The sequence below is a fragment of the Pygocentrus nattereri genome, chromosome 21, assembly GCF_015220715.1.
Source record: "Pygocentrus nattereri isolate fPygNat1 chromosome 21, fPygNat1.pri, whole genome shotgun sequence".
NCBI classification, from domain to species: Eukaryota; Metazoa; Chordata; class Actinopteri; order Characiformes; family Serrasalmidae; genus Pygocentrus; species Pygocentrus nattereri.
The window spans coordinates 10,499,736-10,518,269 of record NC_051231.1 but is presented as its reverse complement, the minus strand read 5'-3'; the positions used below and the strand labels follow the sequence as shown (position 1 = coordinate 10,518,269).

Below are 18,534 nucleotides of genomic sequence, written 5' to 3'. Positions count from 1 at the left end.
TCATTTACATTAATGACAAATTAGTCTCTTATGTAAATGAGTGTGACCCACCATGTTAAAAACATCAGATCTGAGCAAACAATCTGATTTGAGCATTGAGGCTTGTGACATTACCCGGTTGAAGTGGCACAAATCAGATTTTTTGCCTTAATGCCAGATCTGATGTTTTCAGACATACAATTCTGATCCAACCTGAGCCACTTTTATATGTCGTCGTAGATTGGATATGTATCCTGTATGTGGCCATGCAACCTTAAAACAAGTGCTCTCAGATCTGTTCGGAGTTATTTGTCTTCACAGTGAAGGCTTGTTCTGCTCGTTAATTTATGATGTTACTGAGTAGGATGTGTGCATGCGGGTTGTTTCAGGACACCACTTCATTCACATTAATGACAGATTTGAGTCTCTTACCAAAATGAGTGTGAACCATCATGTTAGAGGCCATGTTCACATTACCAGTTTGACGTAGCACAAATCAGATCTTTTGCCGTAAAGTTTTTAGAGCTGTGTGCACACACAAATCAGATCTTTTCAAATCCGTCCTGAGTCACTTTCATATGTGGTCTCAGATCAGATATATATCCCATTTGTAGCCATGCGACCTTAATGTGATGCTCCGATCAGAATTCATATGCCTTTTCTTTACATGGCACATGCACCTTCATTCAGCGTTACCATGGCAGCAGTGCCAAACAGAAGTTAAGGTCTGTAAACGGTGGAAAAGCAACACATCTCACCTTTTTCACCTTCATTTTCCTCTAATAATGAAGTTGAGAGCTGATCCAAGTTAATGTTCTTCACACTGAAGGCTCGTTCTGCTTGTTAGTTTGCTATCCAACATTTGTTCACATGATGTTACTGAGTAGGATGTGCGCATGTGGGTCATTTCAGGATGCAGTGCATTCACGGTGATGAGATTTGAGTAACTCACATAAATGAGCACGAACCATCATGTTAGAGAGACCGGATTTGAGCAAAAAATCCGATTTGAGTAATGAGGCTTGTAATGTGAACGTAGCCAAAGTGAGATCAGATTTGAAAAGATCAGATTTGTGTTCACACTGCTCTGAACATATCAGATTTAAGTCACATTAGGACAAAAAAAATCGGATTTGTGCCACTTCACTCTGGTAGTTGAGTTGAGCATTTAGGCTTGTGATGTGTGTAGCCAAGGGATGAAGTGTCACAAATCAATTTTTTTGCCCTAATGTGACTCAGATCTGATGTTTTCAGAGCAGTGTGGACACAAAAAATCAGACCCAATCTGAGCCACTTTTATATGTCAGAGAGATCGAATTTGAGCAAAAAATCAGATTTGAGTAATGAGGATTGTAATGTGAACATAGTCAAAGTGAGATCGGATTTGAAAAGATCAGATTTGCATGTTCACACAGCTCTGAAAGCATCAGATATGAAACACATTAGGACTAAAAATCAGCCTTAGGCGTTTCCACCCACATACATTGCTGATAAACTGGTCGTGTCCTGACGAGAGCAGAACACAGGCTTTTTGGCTGTTTTTAGTGTTTGTGGTTCAGATCACCAGTGAGCAGACGCCTCCTCTGCACAAGAAGAGAAACATCATTTGAACAGGAGTACAAGAGCTGTTATTTGAGGAACCAAATGAACCGTGATGTCTGCTATTACTGTTGTTATCTGGTTAGATGCTATCTGATATTATGAGCTATTGTGGTAGGGGGGCTACCACTGATGCCTGTGTCACGTCTGATATTAGCTTTGCAATAAGAACATTAGGATGGGACCATATTTCTCTCTTGGCACCTTCATCTGTGTGTTATGAATCTTCTGTATCTTGATAAACGGCAGCTTTAATATATCTCACGAGAGGAACACTGCTTACTTTTCAGCACCGCTCGTGCCGCTATGCTGTTTGCTTTCGTTGATTGAAGTCATTTGTTCAGGTTGAGCTAAAAATTGAAGCAGTTTAGCTAATTGTGTTCCATGTCTGAAGCGCCGAGTGTAGTCATGTGCTTTGTTTATCATTAAACTGTCTGTCTTGTGTTAAAGCTAATAAGTAAAATTGAAAGAATCGCACTTAATTTGTGACACACGTCAGTGATATTTCTTTCGGTGCAGTGGGCCGTGAGTTTTCCTGGAGGATAAAAAGCTTTTGATGGAAGAAACGCCATCGCTGCACCTGTGCCAAATGTGTCTGGGCCTTCTGAAATGAGAATATCTAGTCTATTACTATGCATTCTGCGCATGCTCATAGTTTACAGAGGTTCATTCTGCTACAGTGTTGACAGTATATTTAGCCAGTAAAGTATTCAGGTAGGATCCTGACGCATAAGCCACTGTCTGTTAGGGTCTTGGTATGGGCGTGGGGGTGAGATTGGAGGTTAGTGATCCAGAAAACAAGTCTGAGCGTCAGTAGGATGTGACATGAGGGCGCAAAGCCAATTTTTGCCTGCCTCTGCTTCAGAACCTCCAACTGACCATGAAAGAGGTGAGTAATGTAGAGTAAAAGTTTGGACAGAATTATTTTTTCCTTATTTTTACCATTTTCCATAATTCTGAATGATGACAAGGACATCAGAACTTTGAAATAGCACATAGGAAACTGTCCAGCGGCCAAAAGATACAAATAAACTGCAACTTTTGTAATGGGTGGACATTGGGCCTCATTCACCATCATCTTCCTACGTTTTTCGTTAATGTGTTCTGGTTTTTTGTACCTGTCTGTGTTTCTTTGTAAGAAATTCCTGCTTTTTAACACCGCTGCTGCTTTTGCAGTGCTATGGAGAACATGGGCACATTACAGAAACTGACTGTGACATTTTGTCAGTTCTGAGAAAGAAACATATTCATCAGTGCTCATATAAGAGTTTTCAAAAAGTAGTGCTTCAGGCCAAGCAATTCTGAAAATTTCTTTCAGAAAAGTCATAGTGGAGTTTTCAGCCACTGGGCTTATTCAGTGTGGTCTAAAATCACATCAGATTCACCTGGACCAAAAAATGATTTTGTCTATGCTCTGATTGTTGACGGCGTCTAGCTTAAATCATCTAGTCTCTGCTGGTTTGGTGAGAAATAGGCTCTTCATCAGCTCTTGATTAGTTGTGTGTCATGCATGACATGTGGCCTACTTTATTGTTGTAAGGGCAGCAGATCCATTTCTGAGCGGCTGAACTGGATGTAAGACAGAGAGAGTAATATAGTGAATGATTTTTATGTTATAGATTTTTGTAGCATGTTGTCGTGCATGTTCAGTCTTTATTATGCATTGAGCAAACTACCATACAAGACATTATCTAATGACTGTTTGCTGACCAAGGACCACAAAAATACAGGGTGGTATGGTGCTGATTATTGTCATGTTACTGCACACCCTGTATTAGTTTATTACATTGCAATTTGCCAATGATTGACCTTTTATAGATTCATGTACTTGGCTTGTGTCCAACTCGCTCACTCACTTTTAGCTCCATTGGGGATTCTCCACAAGGGGGTGCTATTAGTACCCGAATAGCTTTTATTGCTTCAAATCAATGAAACTATGGAAAAGCATGCACACACACACATTTTCTAAACCGCTTATCCTGCTGGGTCACGTGGGGTGCTGAAGCCTATCCCAGCATTTATTGAGAGAAAAGCAGCAAACACCCTGGACAAATTGCCAGTCCATCGCAGGCCAGACACATAGACATACACATTCACACACACACTCACACCTAGGGGCAGTTTAGCATGTCCAATTGGCCTGATGCTGGCAAACGTCTTTGCAATTAGTTCATTAGCAGGTTGTAAAGCAGAAATCTGATTACTGCCTGACTCATGTAGATCCGGAATTTCTCCAGTACCTGATTACCCAAGTTTATGTAAATGCGTTGATTGGATTACTAACAAAATCTGATTTTCTGTTAGTTATCAGATTATTAAATACATATAAATACTGTCAGTAATCAGTGATTGCTCGCTTTGTACGTCAGTCAAATGCCCCTTTCCTGTCGAAATAGGTGGTTCTTCACCATGTTGAGCCACAGAACACACAAGACTCTGATAATAGGCAGAAGTCTGGATTGTGAGTTTTAAATAGATTTAAAATTTGTCTCAATTCCACAGCTTGGTCCTTATTTAGTTAAGTAAGCGTCTCTACCTAGGAATTACAATAGGGGCGCTGGAACTGTAGGGGACATGTGCTCTCACCAATTCAGTGAACGGCAAAAATACATTATAAATAAATGTTACAAACAAAGCTAACAAACATTTAGATCAAGAAGACATCTGACTTCCAAACAGTATATCATTCCAACTGTACATACTAAATGTTGTGTTTGTAAATGTTAACCTGTGTAATGTGCTGTTAGCTTTTGTTAGCATTTAAGTTGTTTGCTATGCATTTGCTGAGGTCAGTTAGCAGTTGACTTATGCTATAAAAGTCAGAGTTGCACAGAATTTGCAGCAGGATTCAGAGTCCCAAAGTTCCAATAACTCGTCTTATTTTTTGTTATGAGATAATGATGCACTCTGCATGGAACAAGGGTTAAAATCAACAGAGCCTTAAACCACGTGAACCAAAAAGAACAACAATACAACAATAATAACCATGACACGCAAACTCCTAAAGCCAGTTTTAATGATCATTTTTCTGCACTGAGAGTAACAGACAATGAATGATGTAAGCAACTGTGTAGGGCTGAGACTAGTTTAGATGATGGAACTGATGGTGATGACTTGAATGAAGGTGCGGCTGCCCATAAACAATAAACAGCCGGCCTTATAATTGGAAAGCATTACTATTTCAAATAGGACACTTTACATCTATTAGACCATCTGTTACATCAATCCGACCATCTGTTATGGAGCATGCAGGCACCGAGACAGAGAAGCCTTTTATAGTGTGGTGTGAAGATCACTCTGTTCAACAGGCAGGTCAGGACATTCCAGCACTAAATTCAATCCAATCCGATTTTATTGGTGTTTCGCATAACAGATATTGGTCCCAATGTAGTTTTACAGAAGTGCAGGTGTGACCCTCTAATGAGCAAACCAAGGGCAAAAGTGTCAGTAAAAGTTCCCTAAGAGCACAAGGCAGGACCCCTGACAGGGCTGTGATGCCACTTCCCTCTGCTGCTCTGGACTGCCAGCACTAAACAGAGGCATCGCTGCTCCTTCACTTCAGCTCCTGATGTGAGTACATTTTAGTAGCCTAGTTTGCCAGCTTTAGTTTTAATAAAACACAAAGGCTTTGTTTTCTAAAAACAACTCAGAACTAAGTGATTTTTCAAGCTTCACAGTGAACAATGTCTCTACCAGTCAAGATGATCTGAACACTAAGATGCTTTTGTTAAACTTGGTTAGCCCCTTAAATGGTCAGGGTCCACCAACAGGCCCAAAGTTTTATTACGCATGTTTATAACCTAAGAATAGCTCAACTAGTGCAGTGAAGTCCATGTAGTTGCTGGAAAAATAGCCCTAGTATCCTAATAAGCCTTGGATTCTAAGGGGTTAAGCTTCACTTAACCTCATTGTTTTTCACCATTTTACAATAATAAAGTATGTTTTTACCCCTTAAATGATCAGGGCCCATTGGCAGGCTGAGTTTTAGAGGCTTGTACTCCTGATTCCCGTGAGACAATATTTCACTAATTTTCAGTGTTGGAAGTGCGCGGGAAACCAGTGCACTGAAGGCAGGAGTGGGCCAAAGCACACATGAAGAGCAATATCCTAAATAAAGTCAAACGATTGCTAAATCATATCTATAAACAATATGAAATGATAAAACAGTTCACATAAGTCATGATAAAGAGTTGCGAAGCAACCCGTCATGTGAACAGCACATGTTCTTGTAGCTTACAGAGACAGCAGAGGGTTCAGTGCGACGACCACAGCTGCCCAGCAAAACACCAAAAATAACCGCTCTGTGGTTTAATTCCTGCTTTGTGGTTACTGGGAATAAATGGCAATTGGTGAAGTTACTCACAGTGAGCCTGAGGACCATGACTGCCGTGTAAAGTGTGTCACTCCCTCATCCAGGAGCTGAAACAATAATAGCATTTTGCAAAACTACTAAAAACGGTCACCCATTGCCCTGTATGAGCTGCCTTTGTATATATATGAAGCAGTATATATAAGCAGAAGACAGTCTAATCCTTCGGATTGTTGTTGCCTTGCCAACAAGAGAGAACGGTGATTGGTGGAGTGACTTCATGTTGCTTACCTAAATTGACAAAAACAAAACACATTACAGCGAATAAAATAATGTTGCATTTTCTCTGTTCAAAATTGAGCTTGATGTGCAAGATGTTGTTTGTACAGATGCTCTAATTAACTGAATGATGTCTATGTAAATCGCATGAATAAAATGCCATTGGTGTGTAGAAACAGTGTTTTATTGTGGACATATTTTCAAAGCCAATGTAAGTCATTGGTGTGCATATTTTGAGGAAAAACAAGGCCTGAAATATGCAGCTTGCACAATTATTCAAAACCTCCATGTGTCCGAACTGGAATTTGAGAAATTCCCCAGTTGGAAAAATATATGTAGGTGTCATTTGTAATCTTGGTAACTTTCGAGGGGTTTGAATACTTTTATAAGCCGCTGCATATGTGCATTGTGTTTATTCATCACTGGGGATTTTGTAGCTCAGGAACATTGTAAATAACGTTCTGAATTTCATCTCCTTCCCTGAACAAAATAACTTTTCAAGGCCCAGGTGTGGCTTTTCGTTTCCCTCTGCGGTGAGATTAGATGGGCGCAAATGCACTGTGAGGTTCTGCATTATATAGCAAATAAATGGACTTGTAGCTGTGGAGGCTGATGGCAGCAAGTTGAAAGTTGGGTTAGACGAAAATGGGTCATGACAAAGAGCTATGCAACAGCAAGAAACTAAAATAAACACAGGACGTGAGTGCAGTGGAGTGTGTTTTGAGAGGAGGCCCATCAGAGCATGACTCCGAGTGTGCGGACTGTGATAGGACCTCAACAGCTCGCATGTTATTCATTGTACCCAGAGATGTCAAACAACAGTTTGACCAAGAGCTGTAGGTTTGTGGTAGGTTGTGAATGATGTACAACTGTTTGACATTCTTTCAAACTGTAGGACATCTATTCTCATTAGTCTGTTGTATCCCAGACAGGAAGTTAAGCTAATCAATAACAAAGATTTGAATACTATTAATGGTTATTATACATAGTTTGGAGAAATTTCTAATCCTTACCATATCTGTGTTTGTAAGTACAGCGTTAAAAAGATGGTTCTTCAAGGGCTCTTTAGTAAAATGAATGGTTCTATTCAGAATCACGAGTTCTACATGGAACCACATGCTTAAATGGTTCTTTACATGGTGAAATGGTTCTTCAGATTGGAGACTGTACCAATAAAAGTTCTACTGTTATGAGCGGGACAAGAATCCTTTTTAGTGTTCTAAAGAACCATATACAACACACACTCCATCAGTCTGAAGAACCATTTTACCATGCCAAGAACTCTAAACAAGCAAAGGGTTCTTTGAGCATGCATGGTTCTACATAGACCCCTTGAGGACCATCTTTTTGTGTGTAGGAGAGGAGATATTTTGTTATGATTTGAATTTGAAAGTCATGTCTTATTTTGTGAAAAGAAAAAAACAAGGTCAGACATAAAGATACTGAACATAAATCAAATGTGAAGTGTAGTGTTGTTCACTATTATAACTATGTAATTACCTAGTAATTATGTAATAATCTTTTGTATTGCAAGACCACAATATGGCATAACACCTCTGAGGGTCATAACAGAGGGTCATAACACCCCTTATTGACCTCTGAGGGTTAAGTATATTCAAATTTTCCTTTCTAAATGTTGGCATTTTTAAATTTTGAAATTCGAGATGGTCATTTCAGTCAAATTTGATGTTCAAACTTTGTAATGTGTTATTATACACATACGATATTATTAAACACATACGACACAGGACACAGGCCACAGTACATGGGATGCATCAGATCAGCCTCTTACTGCGGTTTATTAACCCAGACCACAAAAACACACAGCAGGTGAGGATGAAATGAACACAGAAAGAACTTTAAAGATCTTTAAAGCTGCATTAAAGTGGTATGTTAGCGCTATAGTGGTTTGTATAAATGTTAGGAGTTTGGAGACCTCTCTGGTGGAAATGTGTAATTGCACATATGTGGAAGAACACTTCTGTGATGTGGCCTGTGTATAAAGCCCCTCAGAACTTGTCCTCTGTGTTCTGCTGTGTTCTCTGGAAGAGTGGAGCTCTTTGGGATGAGCTGGAGTGTCCAGAACTGACCATCCAACAGCGCTACCTGACCTCAGTAATGCTCAATCAAATCCTCATGGCAGTGTTCCAACATCTAGTGTACAGCCTTCCCAGAAGAGTAGAGGCTGTTACTGTAGCAAAGGCGGACGAACTCGCTGTTAATACCCTTCATTTTAGAGGAAAGGATGGATGAGCAGGAGTTTAAGCTTTTGGAATAGTGTAGTTTGCCTTGGTGTCTGTACAGTTCCTGGCCTTGACGTGCTGGACACTGTGTTGCTGTTGTTAGGAATTCTTGTCACTTGTCTTGCTCTGTGTCCTCTCTACCCATGAGCCACAGCATGAAAGTGACTGGCTGACTTTTGTGCTGCACCACAGACTTCTGGGTTTTAGTGCTGCTTTTCATTTGGGTGACTTTGGGTTAAGATCACTGCTGTTTTGCTGATTCTCTCTCTCTTCTTCTTTCTCTGTCTCGCTCTTCCACACTTTGAAACACAACCTCGCCCCCTCTCTTTTTATCTCTCTGACTTGGACAGTAGGATATTTAGTTAATTAGTGGACTTTGAGTGGACTGGCCAGTCTGTGCTTTATTTTCTTAGGCAGTTTATTTTTGCTAGGTGTCTGTATGAGCTGGTATGCTCTTTAGGGGTTTCCACACTTGTATATAAGCGTGTAAATGCTGCTGTACTGTAACTCAACCCTAACCTTAAAGAGACACTCCAGTCCCAAACGGCAAACATAACCATCAGCACATCTGTTGTAAACATACTTACCCACCTTCTACAGTGTTGCTGCATGGTCTCTAGAGTGAGATTTTCTAGATTAAAGACTAGAAAAACCCCCTTCTGATGATGTATATTGAAGGTGGGAGGAGCTTTTGATAAAGTACCATGGCTTTGGGGTGGATTACTTTAGTTTTGTTTTTTTTTTTTGCTTTAATTCAATTATTCATTCCCATGCCCTACTAAGTTGTGGCCACAACATATCTATTCGTTCCCCTGTCCTACTACATCATGGCCAATCGTTAGAATCTCATTCCCATGCATTATTTCTATTTATACAGGATGTGACCAGCAAAGCTCCACAAGAACCAACGGAAACACTTTAGTGGCTTCTGGGGTTTTTCAGCAAGGAATGGTCCTAAGATGTGTCTGTGTAGTGCATGCTGGGTATTGCAGTGAGAAAACACTGATGAACTGTGAAAACTATTCAGATTTGTGGAATCTGTCAAAGTGATGAAACTAAAGGAATGAAGTGCAGTTCCACAGAATAATTCATAAAAAGGAAAGTGACACATGAAACTATTTTTAGGCTGGAGTGGCTCTTTAACCCCAGTGAGCAAAACATCGGCTCGGACATCTTTTACTCTTTCTAATAGCAGCTTTTTCCTCTAGGGCTGGGGCGCATTTCCCTCGGGGAGAGCAGAAAAATGACAACACAACTACTAAATATCCTACTAACTACTAAATATCCTACTAACTACTACATATCCTACTAACTACTAAATATCCTACTACCTACTACTTATCCTACTAACTACTAAATATCCTACTATCTACTAAATATCCTACTAACTACTAAATATCCTACTAACTACTAAATATCCTACTATCTACTAAATATCCTACTAACTACTAAATATCCTACTAACTACTAAATATCCTACTAACTACTACTTATCCTACTAACAACTAAATATCCTACTAACTACTAAATATCCTACTACTACATATCCTACTAACTACTAAATATCCTACTAACTACTACTTATCCTACTAACTACTAAATATCCTACTAACTACTAAATATCCTACTAACTACTACTTATCCTACTAACAACTAAATATCCTACTAACTACTAAATATCCTACTACTACTTATCCTACTAACTACTAAATATCCTACTAACTACTACTTATCCTACTAACTACTAAATATTCGACTAACTACTAAATATTCTACTACCTACTAAATATCCTACTACCTACTACTTATCCTACTATCTACTATATATCCTACTAACTACTACATATCCTACTAACTACAAAATATCCTACTAACTTCTACTTATCCTACTAACTACTACTTATCCTACTAACTACTAAATATCCTACTAACTACTACTTATCCTAACTACTACTCATCCTACTAACTACTACTTATCCTACTAACTACTAAATATCCTACTACCTACTAAATATCCTACTAACTACTACTTATGCTACTAACTACTAAATATCCTACTAACTACTAAATATCCATCACCCTGGAAACATTTCATGTGGGGGCGGGAGCTCTCCAAGACTCCAAGACTGTGCTCTACTGCTGAATGAACAGCCACAGCGCGCGCGCCTTGTGGCCAAGCCTTCCACACACACACGCACACACACGGACGGGGCGCGTGCACACTGCCTCGCCTTCACAACACCAGCGCGCTCGAGGGAAATCGCCGCGTGCATGTTCACCGTCCACGGCCCCACCGCGCGCCCAGAGCCGTGATGCGCGCTGCGCGCCCGCCCTCCGGACTGCCCCGATGCGCGTGAGCGGAGCGCGGGTCTCGGCGCGCGAGGCTGGCCGCGCGTTCCTGCAGCGCACCACGCTGCACGGCGTGCGCCACGTCTTCCTCGCCGCGTCCCCGCCGCGCCGCGCGGCCTGGCTGCTCGCCTTCGTCGCGTCTCTCGCGCTGCTCTTCACGTGGTCGTCGAACCGCGTGCGCTACCTGCTCTCGGCGCCCGTGTACACGCGGGCGCACGTGACACACGCGCGGCGCCTCACCTTCCCCGCGGTCACCATCTGCAACCGCAACCTCGTGCGCCCGCGCCGGATGACCAAGCCGGACGTGTTCGGCGTGGGCGCGTGGCTCGGCCTGATCGGCAGGAACGGCAGGCTCACGGCGGCGGCGCGCGAGGCGCTCGCGCAAACACCCGCACCCACCGTTGGCTCCAGGCCGGGCACCAGCACGGGCTACGAGCCGCCTTGGTCGCCCCTCTCGCGCATGCTGGACTTCGAGCACTTTCTGCCTCCGCCGCGCGACGCCCAGCCCACCATGAGACAGCTGCTGGACCGGCTCGGCCACCAGCTGGAGGAGATGCTGCTGCAGTGCCGCTTTCAGGGCGAGCTGTGCGGCCCGCGCAACTTCAGCACCGTAAGTGAGGAGGAAGCTCCGCGAGGGCTTTTTGCTTTTCTTTTAGAGCCGTGTCCCGGAAAATTCCGCTTTTCCGGCGTTTCACGCCCGTATTATCGCAAAAGCGCACCTGTATTCCGACAATCGCTGGGCTAGTGGTCCGTTATCTCTCGCGCTGTTTTAGGACGCTTTCCAGTCCCGGCGCAGGAGGAACACGGGTGGGCTTGGCCGAATACAGGCGGGTTTTGAAGAATACGGGTAGACTTTTCACAATGTAGCCTAAATTTCAGGACTTCGCTTCATTGCTTCATCTCACCTATAATTATTATCTCATTTGTTATGCACTTACAGCAGCTGAACTAAATGCTTTCAGCTTTCACAGACTGGGTGCAAACGAATACATCATTTAAACAGGTGCAGAAATACAAACCACCAACAATATTTCGTCATAAAATACATAGAAACAGTTACCATGCATTCATATAGAAAACGTAATTGAGTTTATCCCAGTAAACTGCTTGAAAGTCTGTCTAATTTGCAGGCGTGTAAAATTTGTAACTAGCTGGCTTTTGTTGGTTGGGGCTTTTAAATGTTTTTGTTTTTGTTGATGTTTTACTTAACACCAGTTGTCTGGCGCTCAGCATGAGTCATGTTTCTACTTATTCCTACCCAAAACCCCTCTAGTTTTTACACACACACACACACACACACACACACACACACAAACACACACACTCACACACACACGCACACACAGAAACACTCCCCGTGTCAAACAGAAGCATACTAATTCTTCATACTGTATAATTCAATTAGGCGATAATTCAAAAGTGCAAAGCATTTGCAGCAGTGGAAACAAGATAAACGGCCTTTCCGAAGCGATTGGGTCTCAGAGGGGCTGTATGGAAATGTTTTCATTTAAATTGTCTAGACTCTGTGCTATCAGTGCTGTGTGATCTGAAGTTGCGGCTCTAGTTGGGCTTCAGGGAAGCATCGCAATTACCACGTTTGTGTTTTATTAATTTACATTTTCATATTTTTGCTTTCTTCCTCTTGTCTCAGGACAAAATATGAATCAGTGGTCTGCTTTAGGTTCAGATACAGACAAACAACTGTTGCAGTCACACTTTTCTGAAGAGCTTGTTTCTGAGGATATAATTGCTATATGAAATTATGGTGCATTTACACATGGATAATAAGGGTGGAGTAGCTGGTTAGCCATTATACAGACTCACAGCAGGATCTCACAGCCTTTTCTGACTGTTATAGTTTCCCTTTTTTGGGGGGGTGGGGGGGGTGAAATTTGTGATGATTGTGAGCCTGACGTGTTTCTTCAGTTAGGTACACACAGTCCTACAGACTGGAGAATAATTTAACTGTTTCACCTTCTCAGAGAAAGTAGTTGTTATGTTAAAGTGGGTAATGAAGATACTCATGCACACACAACACAATATTTCTGCAGTGAATTATTTAGAAAAAGAAGCTAAATAAACCACTACTTAGTAAGTAGTGGGCAGTTTGGCCATAACTATATACACTGCTCAAAAAAATAAAGGGAACACTTAAACAACACAATATAACTCCAAGTAAATCAAACTTCTGTGAAATCAAACTGTCCACTTAGGAAGCAACACGGATTGACAATCAATTTCACAGCTGTTGTGCAAATGGAACAGACAACAGGTGGAAATTATTGGCAATTAGCAAGACACACTCAATAAAGGAGTGGTTCTGCAGGTGGGGACCACAGACCACTTCTCAGTACCTTTCTGCTTTCTGGCTGATGTTTTGGTCACTTTTGAATGTTGGTGGTGCTTTCACACTCGTGGTAGCATGAGACGGACTCTACAACCCACACAAGTGGCTCAGGTAGTGCAGCTCATTCAGGATGGCACATCAATGCGAGCTGTGGCAAGAAGGTTTGCTGTGTCTGTCAGCGTAGTGTCCAGAGGCTGGAGGCGCTACCAGGAGACAGGCCAGTACACCAGGAGACGTGGAGGAGCCGTAGGAGGGCAACAACCCAGCAGCACCTTTGTGCAAGGAGGAACAGGAGGAGCACTGCCAGAGCCCTGCAAAATGACCTCCAGCAGGCCACAAATGTGCATGTGTCTGCACAAACAGTTAGAAACCAACTCCATGAGGATGGTATGAGGGCCCGACGTCCACAGATGGGGGTTGTGCTCACAGCCCAACACTGTGCAGGACGCTTGGCATTTGCCAGAGAACACCAGGATTGGCAAATTCGCCACTGGCGCCCTGTGCTCTTCACAGATGAAAGCAGGTTCACACTGAGCACATGTGACAGACGTGACAGAGTCTGGAGACGCTGTGGAGAGCGATCTGCTGCCTGCAACATCCTTCAGCATGACCGGTTTGGCAGTGGGTCAGTAATGGTGTGGGGTGGCATTTCTTTGGAGGGCCGCACAGCCCTCCATGTGCTCGCTAGAGGTAGCCTGACTGCCATTAGGTAGCGAGATGAGATCCTCAGACCCCTTGTGAGAACATATGCTGGTGCGGTTGGCCCTGGGTTCCTCCTAATGCAGGACAATGCTAGACCTCATGTGGCTGGAGTGTGTCAGCAGTTCCTGCAAGATGAAGGCATTGAAGCTATGGACTGGCCTGCCCATTCCCCAGACCTGAATCCGATTGAGCACATCTGGGAGATCATGTCTCGCTCCATCCACCAACGCCACGTTGCACCACAGACTGTCCAGGAGTTGGCGGATGCTTTAGTCCAGGTCTGGGAGTAGATCCCTCAGGAGACCATCCGCCACCTCATCAGGAGCATGCTCAGGCGTTGTAGAGAGGTCATACAGGCACGTGGAGGCCACACACAATACTGAGCCTCATTTTGACTTGTTTTAAGGACATTACATCAAAGTTGGATCAGCCTGTAGTGTGTTTTTCCACTTTAATTTTGTGTGTGACTCCAAATCCAGGCCTCCATTGGTTAATAAATTTGATTTCCATTGATGATTTTTGTGTGAATTTGTTGTCAGCACATTCAATGCAGTTTCAGTATATATCACAGAATAAATGTTTTTATTTTAGATGCTTAAATTCACCTATATTTGTTGACTGATAGCGGCTTATTATGCATTTTAAGAACCTTTTTTAACAACTAAGGAAAGTCTGAAATATTTTCATTGTGCAAAATGTTTCAAGAAGAATGTCAATATTACAGGCAATAACATCAGACATTGATAAATGTTGAATCATGACTGAATTTATATAAGACTTTTTATCCAAATTTCCGGTTTCACCCAAAATGGAGCAACAAACTTCAGCTTTGTTTCATGGGCCTTCTTAAGTCATATGTCTCGTGTGTGTTCCGTACACTCACCCCTCTGACCATCAGACATTGCTGGAATTTGGGAAATGGTATAGTTATTCATGTTTCAGTAGCAGCTGGTCTACTTGTTTTGCGTACAAGGCCCTGAGACTGCTGCCTCGTCTGATGCAGTTGACTAAGACGGATGGGTCCTAGGTGGTATAAGATAGTGTGACAGTCAGTCAAGTGTGTATGTTAGGCTGACCCTGGAATCCTTCCTTTCTGTCCACTGCCTTGAAAACAAAGTCTTCAGAATTTTCATTTCATTTGAAGCACGATTGAAACATCTCTGACTAAGGCATTCAGCCAGCTTCTTATATTCTTATAGGATTGACAGGTTTAATGTAGAAATGCAACGATAGGATAAAATAGTGAACCCGAGCAAACATTGTGAGGGTTGGTTGAATTTTTGTGAATTTGTAATTACAAATTCTAGGAATAGAGTAAAATGGCTGCAGTTATCCCCTGAGAATTCTGTCATTGGCAATTCCACGCAACATTTACTCAGGAAACATTGCAAGCATTTACATTGGATTTAAAGCATTAAGGGGAATTAGGACAGTCTTGTCCCATTTGCATTCTGATAAAGTGTTGCGAGTGGCTTTGTCACTATGTAATCACAAAATTAACACAGCATAGAGACTGTTCTTACGCATAATAAAACCTTGTATGGAAGTACCCTAAAGAGTCCACAGTGGCCAATCTGTCCATAAATCACCTGATTTTCAAATAGAGCAAGAGTGCTCCAGACATTTATTACAAAGAGCTATTACTTAGAGTACCGAAATAATTGTAAGTGTGCAAGTTGTATTGATTTAGAGATCCAACCAAGCATTTTTCTTTTCTTAAACATGAGCACTGACTGACCACATTACCTATGGCCGGATGTTCCTACAAGAGGATTCTATCTGCAAGTGATTATTCCTGTTTGCTATGGTCTGAAATCCACTTTAGGAACTCTCCATGATCTAACCGCATAATAATTGCATGTAATCTCCTTCTGTAAATCATTTATAGGAGAGAGAGCTGCATTTTGTTTTCTGGACAAGTCACGAGGCATGTTTTAATGCGCATCTTGCTATTCAGTGCCATTAGGCTGGCTCATTTTCATTGTGCTCTGGCCTTGAGACTGAAGCAGATACATAGTATGGGGAAGGGCAAACAGCTCAAGAGAGGAAGAATCCATTCCCATGTATTTGATATCTGTTCACGAGGAGTTTGTTGCTTGGGGGATTTGACGGTATCAGAGGTCAATGTGATGTGACTGGCCTGAAGCCAGTACAGTGATTTTAGAGCACTTGGTGAATAACCATTCAGACAGTGAGACGGAAGAAGGGATAAGAGGATGACAAAGGCATTGGATGGGGCATTGGGGGGAGTTCTTCCCCACAGGCGCAACACTGACAGATGAGTAGTGCACCTTTTGCCTGCACAGCGGAGCCACCAAATTACATGCATTACATTCCTGTTACATCATCGACTTCGCCATCAGAAGTATTGGCGATTCCTATCAGCCAGGGCACCGCCATCGATTTATTTGAGACCAAACTGTCGCCGAACGCAGAAGTGTTCCTTTGTGTCCACATAGATTCCCTCTGAGTTGGCTCCAGCAGGCCTCTGAGCAGACATGCTGAGAGAATTCGATGATCCTAGCGTGCTCCATACTCTGTCAGAGCATCCATGCTGTTCAGGAAGAAAGACCTCAGAGGTCGTCAGGGTGCAGTGAAGAAAAAGAGCGGCCCAGCTGTTGAGAGAGGTTGCAGACAAAGATATGAGATCTTCTTACTAAAGACCAGTTCAAAAAGGCCAGGCAAGGAGGAGCTTATGGATGAAAGTGAAGCTATGACCCTAGATGAGTGACCAAAATCCAGCTGCTCTGTTGACTTGAACTGTGACTAAAGTGACTAAAACTTCTGCCCCCATCAGCAGGAATGGCAGCGATCAGTGGAACATTTAGCCAAGAGTCAACAATGACTATTGCTGCCAAAAGGGGTGGAATAAACAATCATGCAAAGAACACCAAAAAGTTCTAGTATTATTATAGGTTTGAGATCGAAACCCTTTTTTATGTGTAGAACCATATACAACACATTATTCATCAATCTGAAAAAACATTTTACCATGCAAAGAACCATTTAAAGAACCATCTATATAGAACTCATGCTCCTAAATAGAGCAACTGCCTTTGCTATTGAATCCCTGAAGAACCATCTTTTCAAAGTGTAAAAGTTGAGCCAAGCTAATTTAAAAAAAAAATATATATAAGTAGAAAAACGCTCATTGGGCCTTCTTGGGGGAAAAAAGCAAAAGTGTGTTTTAAGAATAAATGTCTTATGAAGAAATTTATTTTTAAATCGCTTTTTTTTAATGAAATTTCTGAGTTTACTGGGATTTTGGGATTGGGATTTTTCTTAGGTAAGAACAAAATCTCCACACAGTCAAGAGCACAAAGCTGTGAACACGTGCACTGTGAGAACACGTAATAAATCTGATGTAGACTTTTTCTTAGGACCTTTCTCAAGTACACATTTAAGAAAAACATAGGAAGATGTTGGTGAATGAGGCCCGTGAGCTCATACATGCTAAAATCCTTAGCCTTAGCCACATAGCTAAGAAATAACCATTACTCACAGTGCACTTTTCACGTGTTTTATGTTTATTTGTACAACAAACTCAGTTGAAATCTAATGACTTTTATTACAGTCAGCTTAAATCATTGCAGTCAGCTCAAATAATTGGGATCATTTCAAATAATTGCAATTAGGCAATTGTGTAATGCTTGTCACAGTACAATACAACAAAAATAAAAATGATCCTCCACACTTTCTCCACCTTAAATAAACCATCAACACTCTCTACTCTGGTGGTATTTCATTTTTGCTGGCGACAAGGTCGCCATGGCCACGTTTCAGTGGCTGCATGCCATCTGCATTTGTGTGCAGCTATTAGGTTGCAAGCATAGCATTAGCCCAGGTTGGGCTTTGAGAAACAGGGCTGTTCAAAGCCTGTGAATGATGTCGGTGGTTGACTTTCAGATGCAGATGTCCTAATTTGCCTCATTGCCTTTGTACTTAAGTCATTTTCCTTGTAAGAACCTTCTCAGCTATGATTCATGAGTCAGTGTGAGCAAAATCATGACATAATAAGGCATTTCCAGACATGTCTGCAGAATTTTACCTTGTGTGAACTGGAGCAAAATAATGTGCAGGAATATCTTGTGAGTCGCGACCACTGGCTGCAAAGAAAGAACTTCTTGGGAACTTTTGCAAGCATTTCATACAAGCAAGCCTCGGGCTGCGAGAATAGTGAATTTTGGCATTAGGGATAAATTATTCATTTGGGAAGGAATGGTTTTCAGTTGAAGGCTCTGGATGAGTACAGATGGCTATATCAATCAGAGTCCGCCAGTGAGAATTGAACCCTCCTCTGCCTGAGATGTCTTTTCATTTTCACACCATTCCCAGATGAAGCGCATGCTAATTGTGATGTATCGTTTGATGTGAGCAATACTGCTGTGTCAGGTGCGTTGTGAAATTGCTTGCTGTGTTATGTTGCAAAATTACTCATGGAGATGGCAGCTACGTGTTGGTCATTTTAGTGCACCGGGGCCTGTTTCAATGGTAGCCTGCAATTCTGAACATGAAAAACATGCACACCTATTTTCTGCACATTGGAAACTGTCCCTTTTGTCTCATTTGCTTATTAGAGTGTATCTTTTTAATTACATTTATTTGGATCTCTTTGCTCTCTATTCCTTCAATCAGTCAATAAATCGTCCATTTATTTTGCAGCAAAGGGATCTATTTTAAGACTTTTTGATTAATTTGTATTCTTTATTTTCTGGCCTATTGTGGAA

The 18,534-nt window shown here is 41.9% G+C and overlaps 1 protein-coding gene across 4 annotated transcripts in view; it reads left to right on the top strand.

Moving 5' to 3' along the window:
- The window catches only part of asic1b (acid-sensing (proton-gated) ion channel 1b), a 363,281-nt gene that overhangs the window by 278,100 nt on the left and 66,647 nt on the right, over positions 1-18,534 (top strand). The window contains exon 1 of one of the 4 annotated variants that reach the window (XM_037532192.1): positions 10,511-11,368. The exons of 2 other annotated variants lie outside the window; for them this stretch is intronic. In XM_037532192.1, coding sequence (XP_037388089.1) covers positions 10,553-11,368 — 816 coding nt within the window. In that variant the 5' untranslated portion in view covers positions 10,511-10,552. Of the gene's footprint in view, positions 1-10,510; positions 11,369-18,534 lie in introns of those variants that run through there. One more of the 4 variants, XM_037532191.1, reaches the window with a different exon arrangement.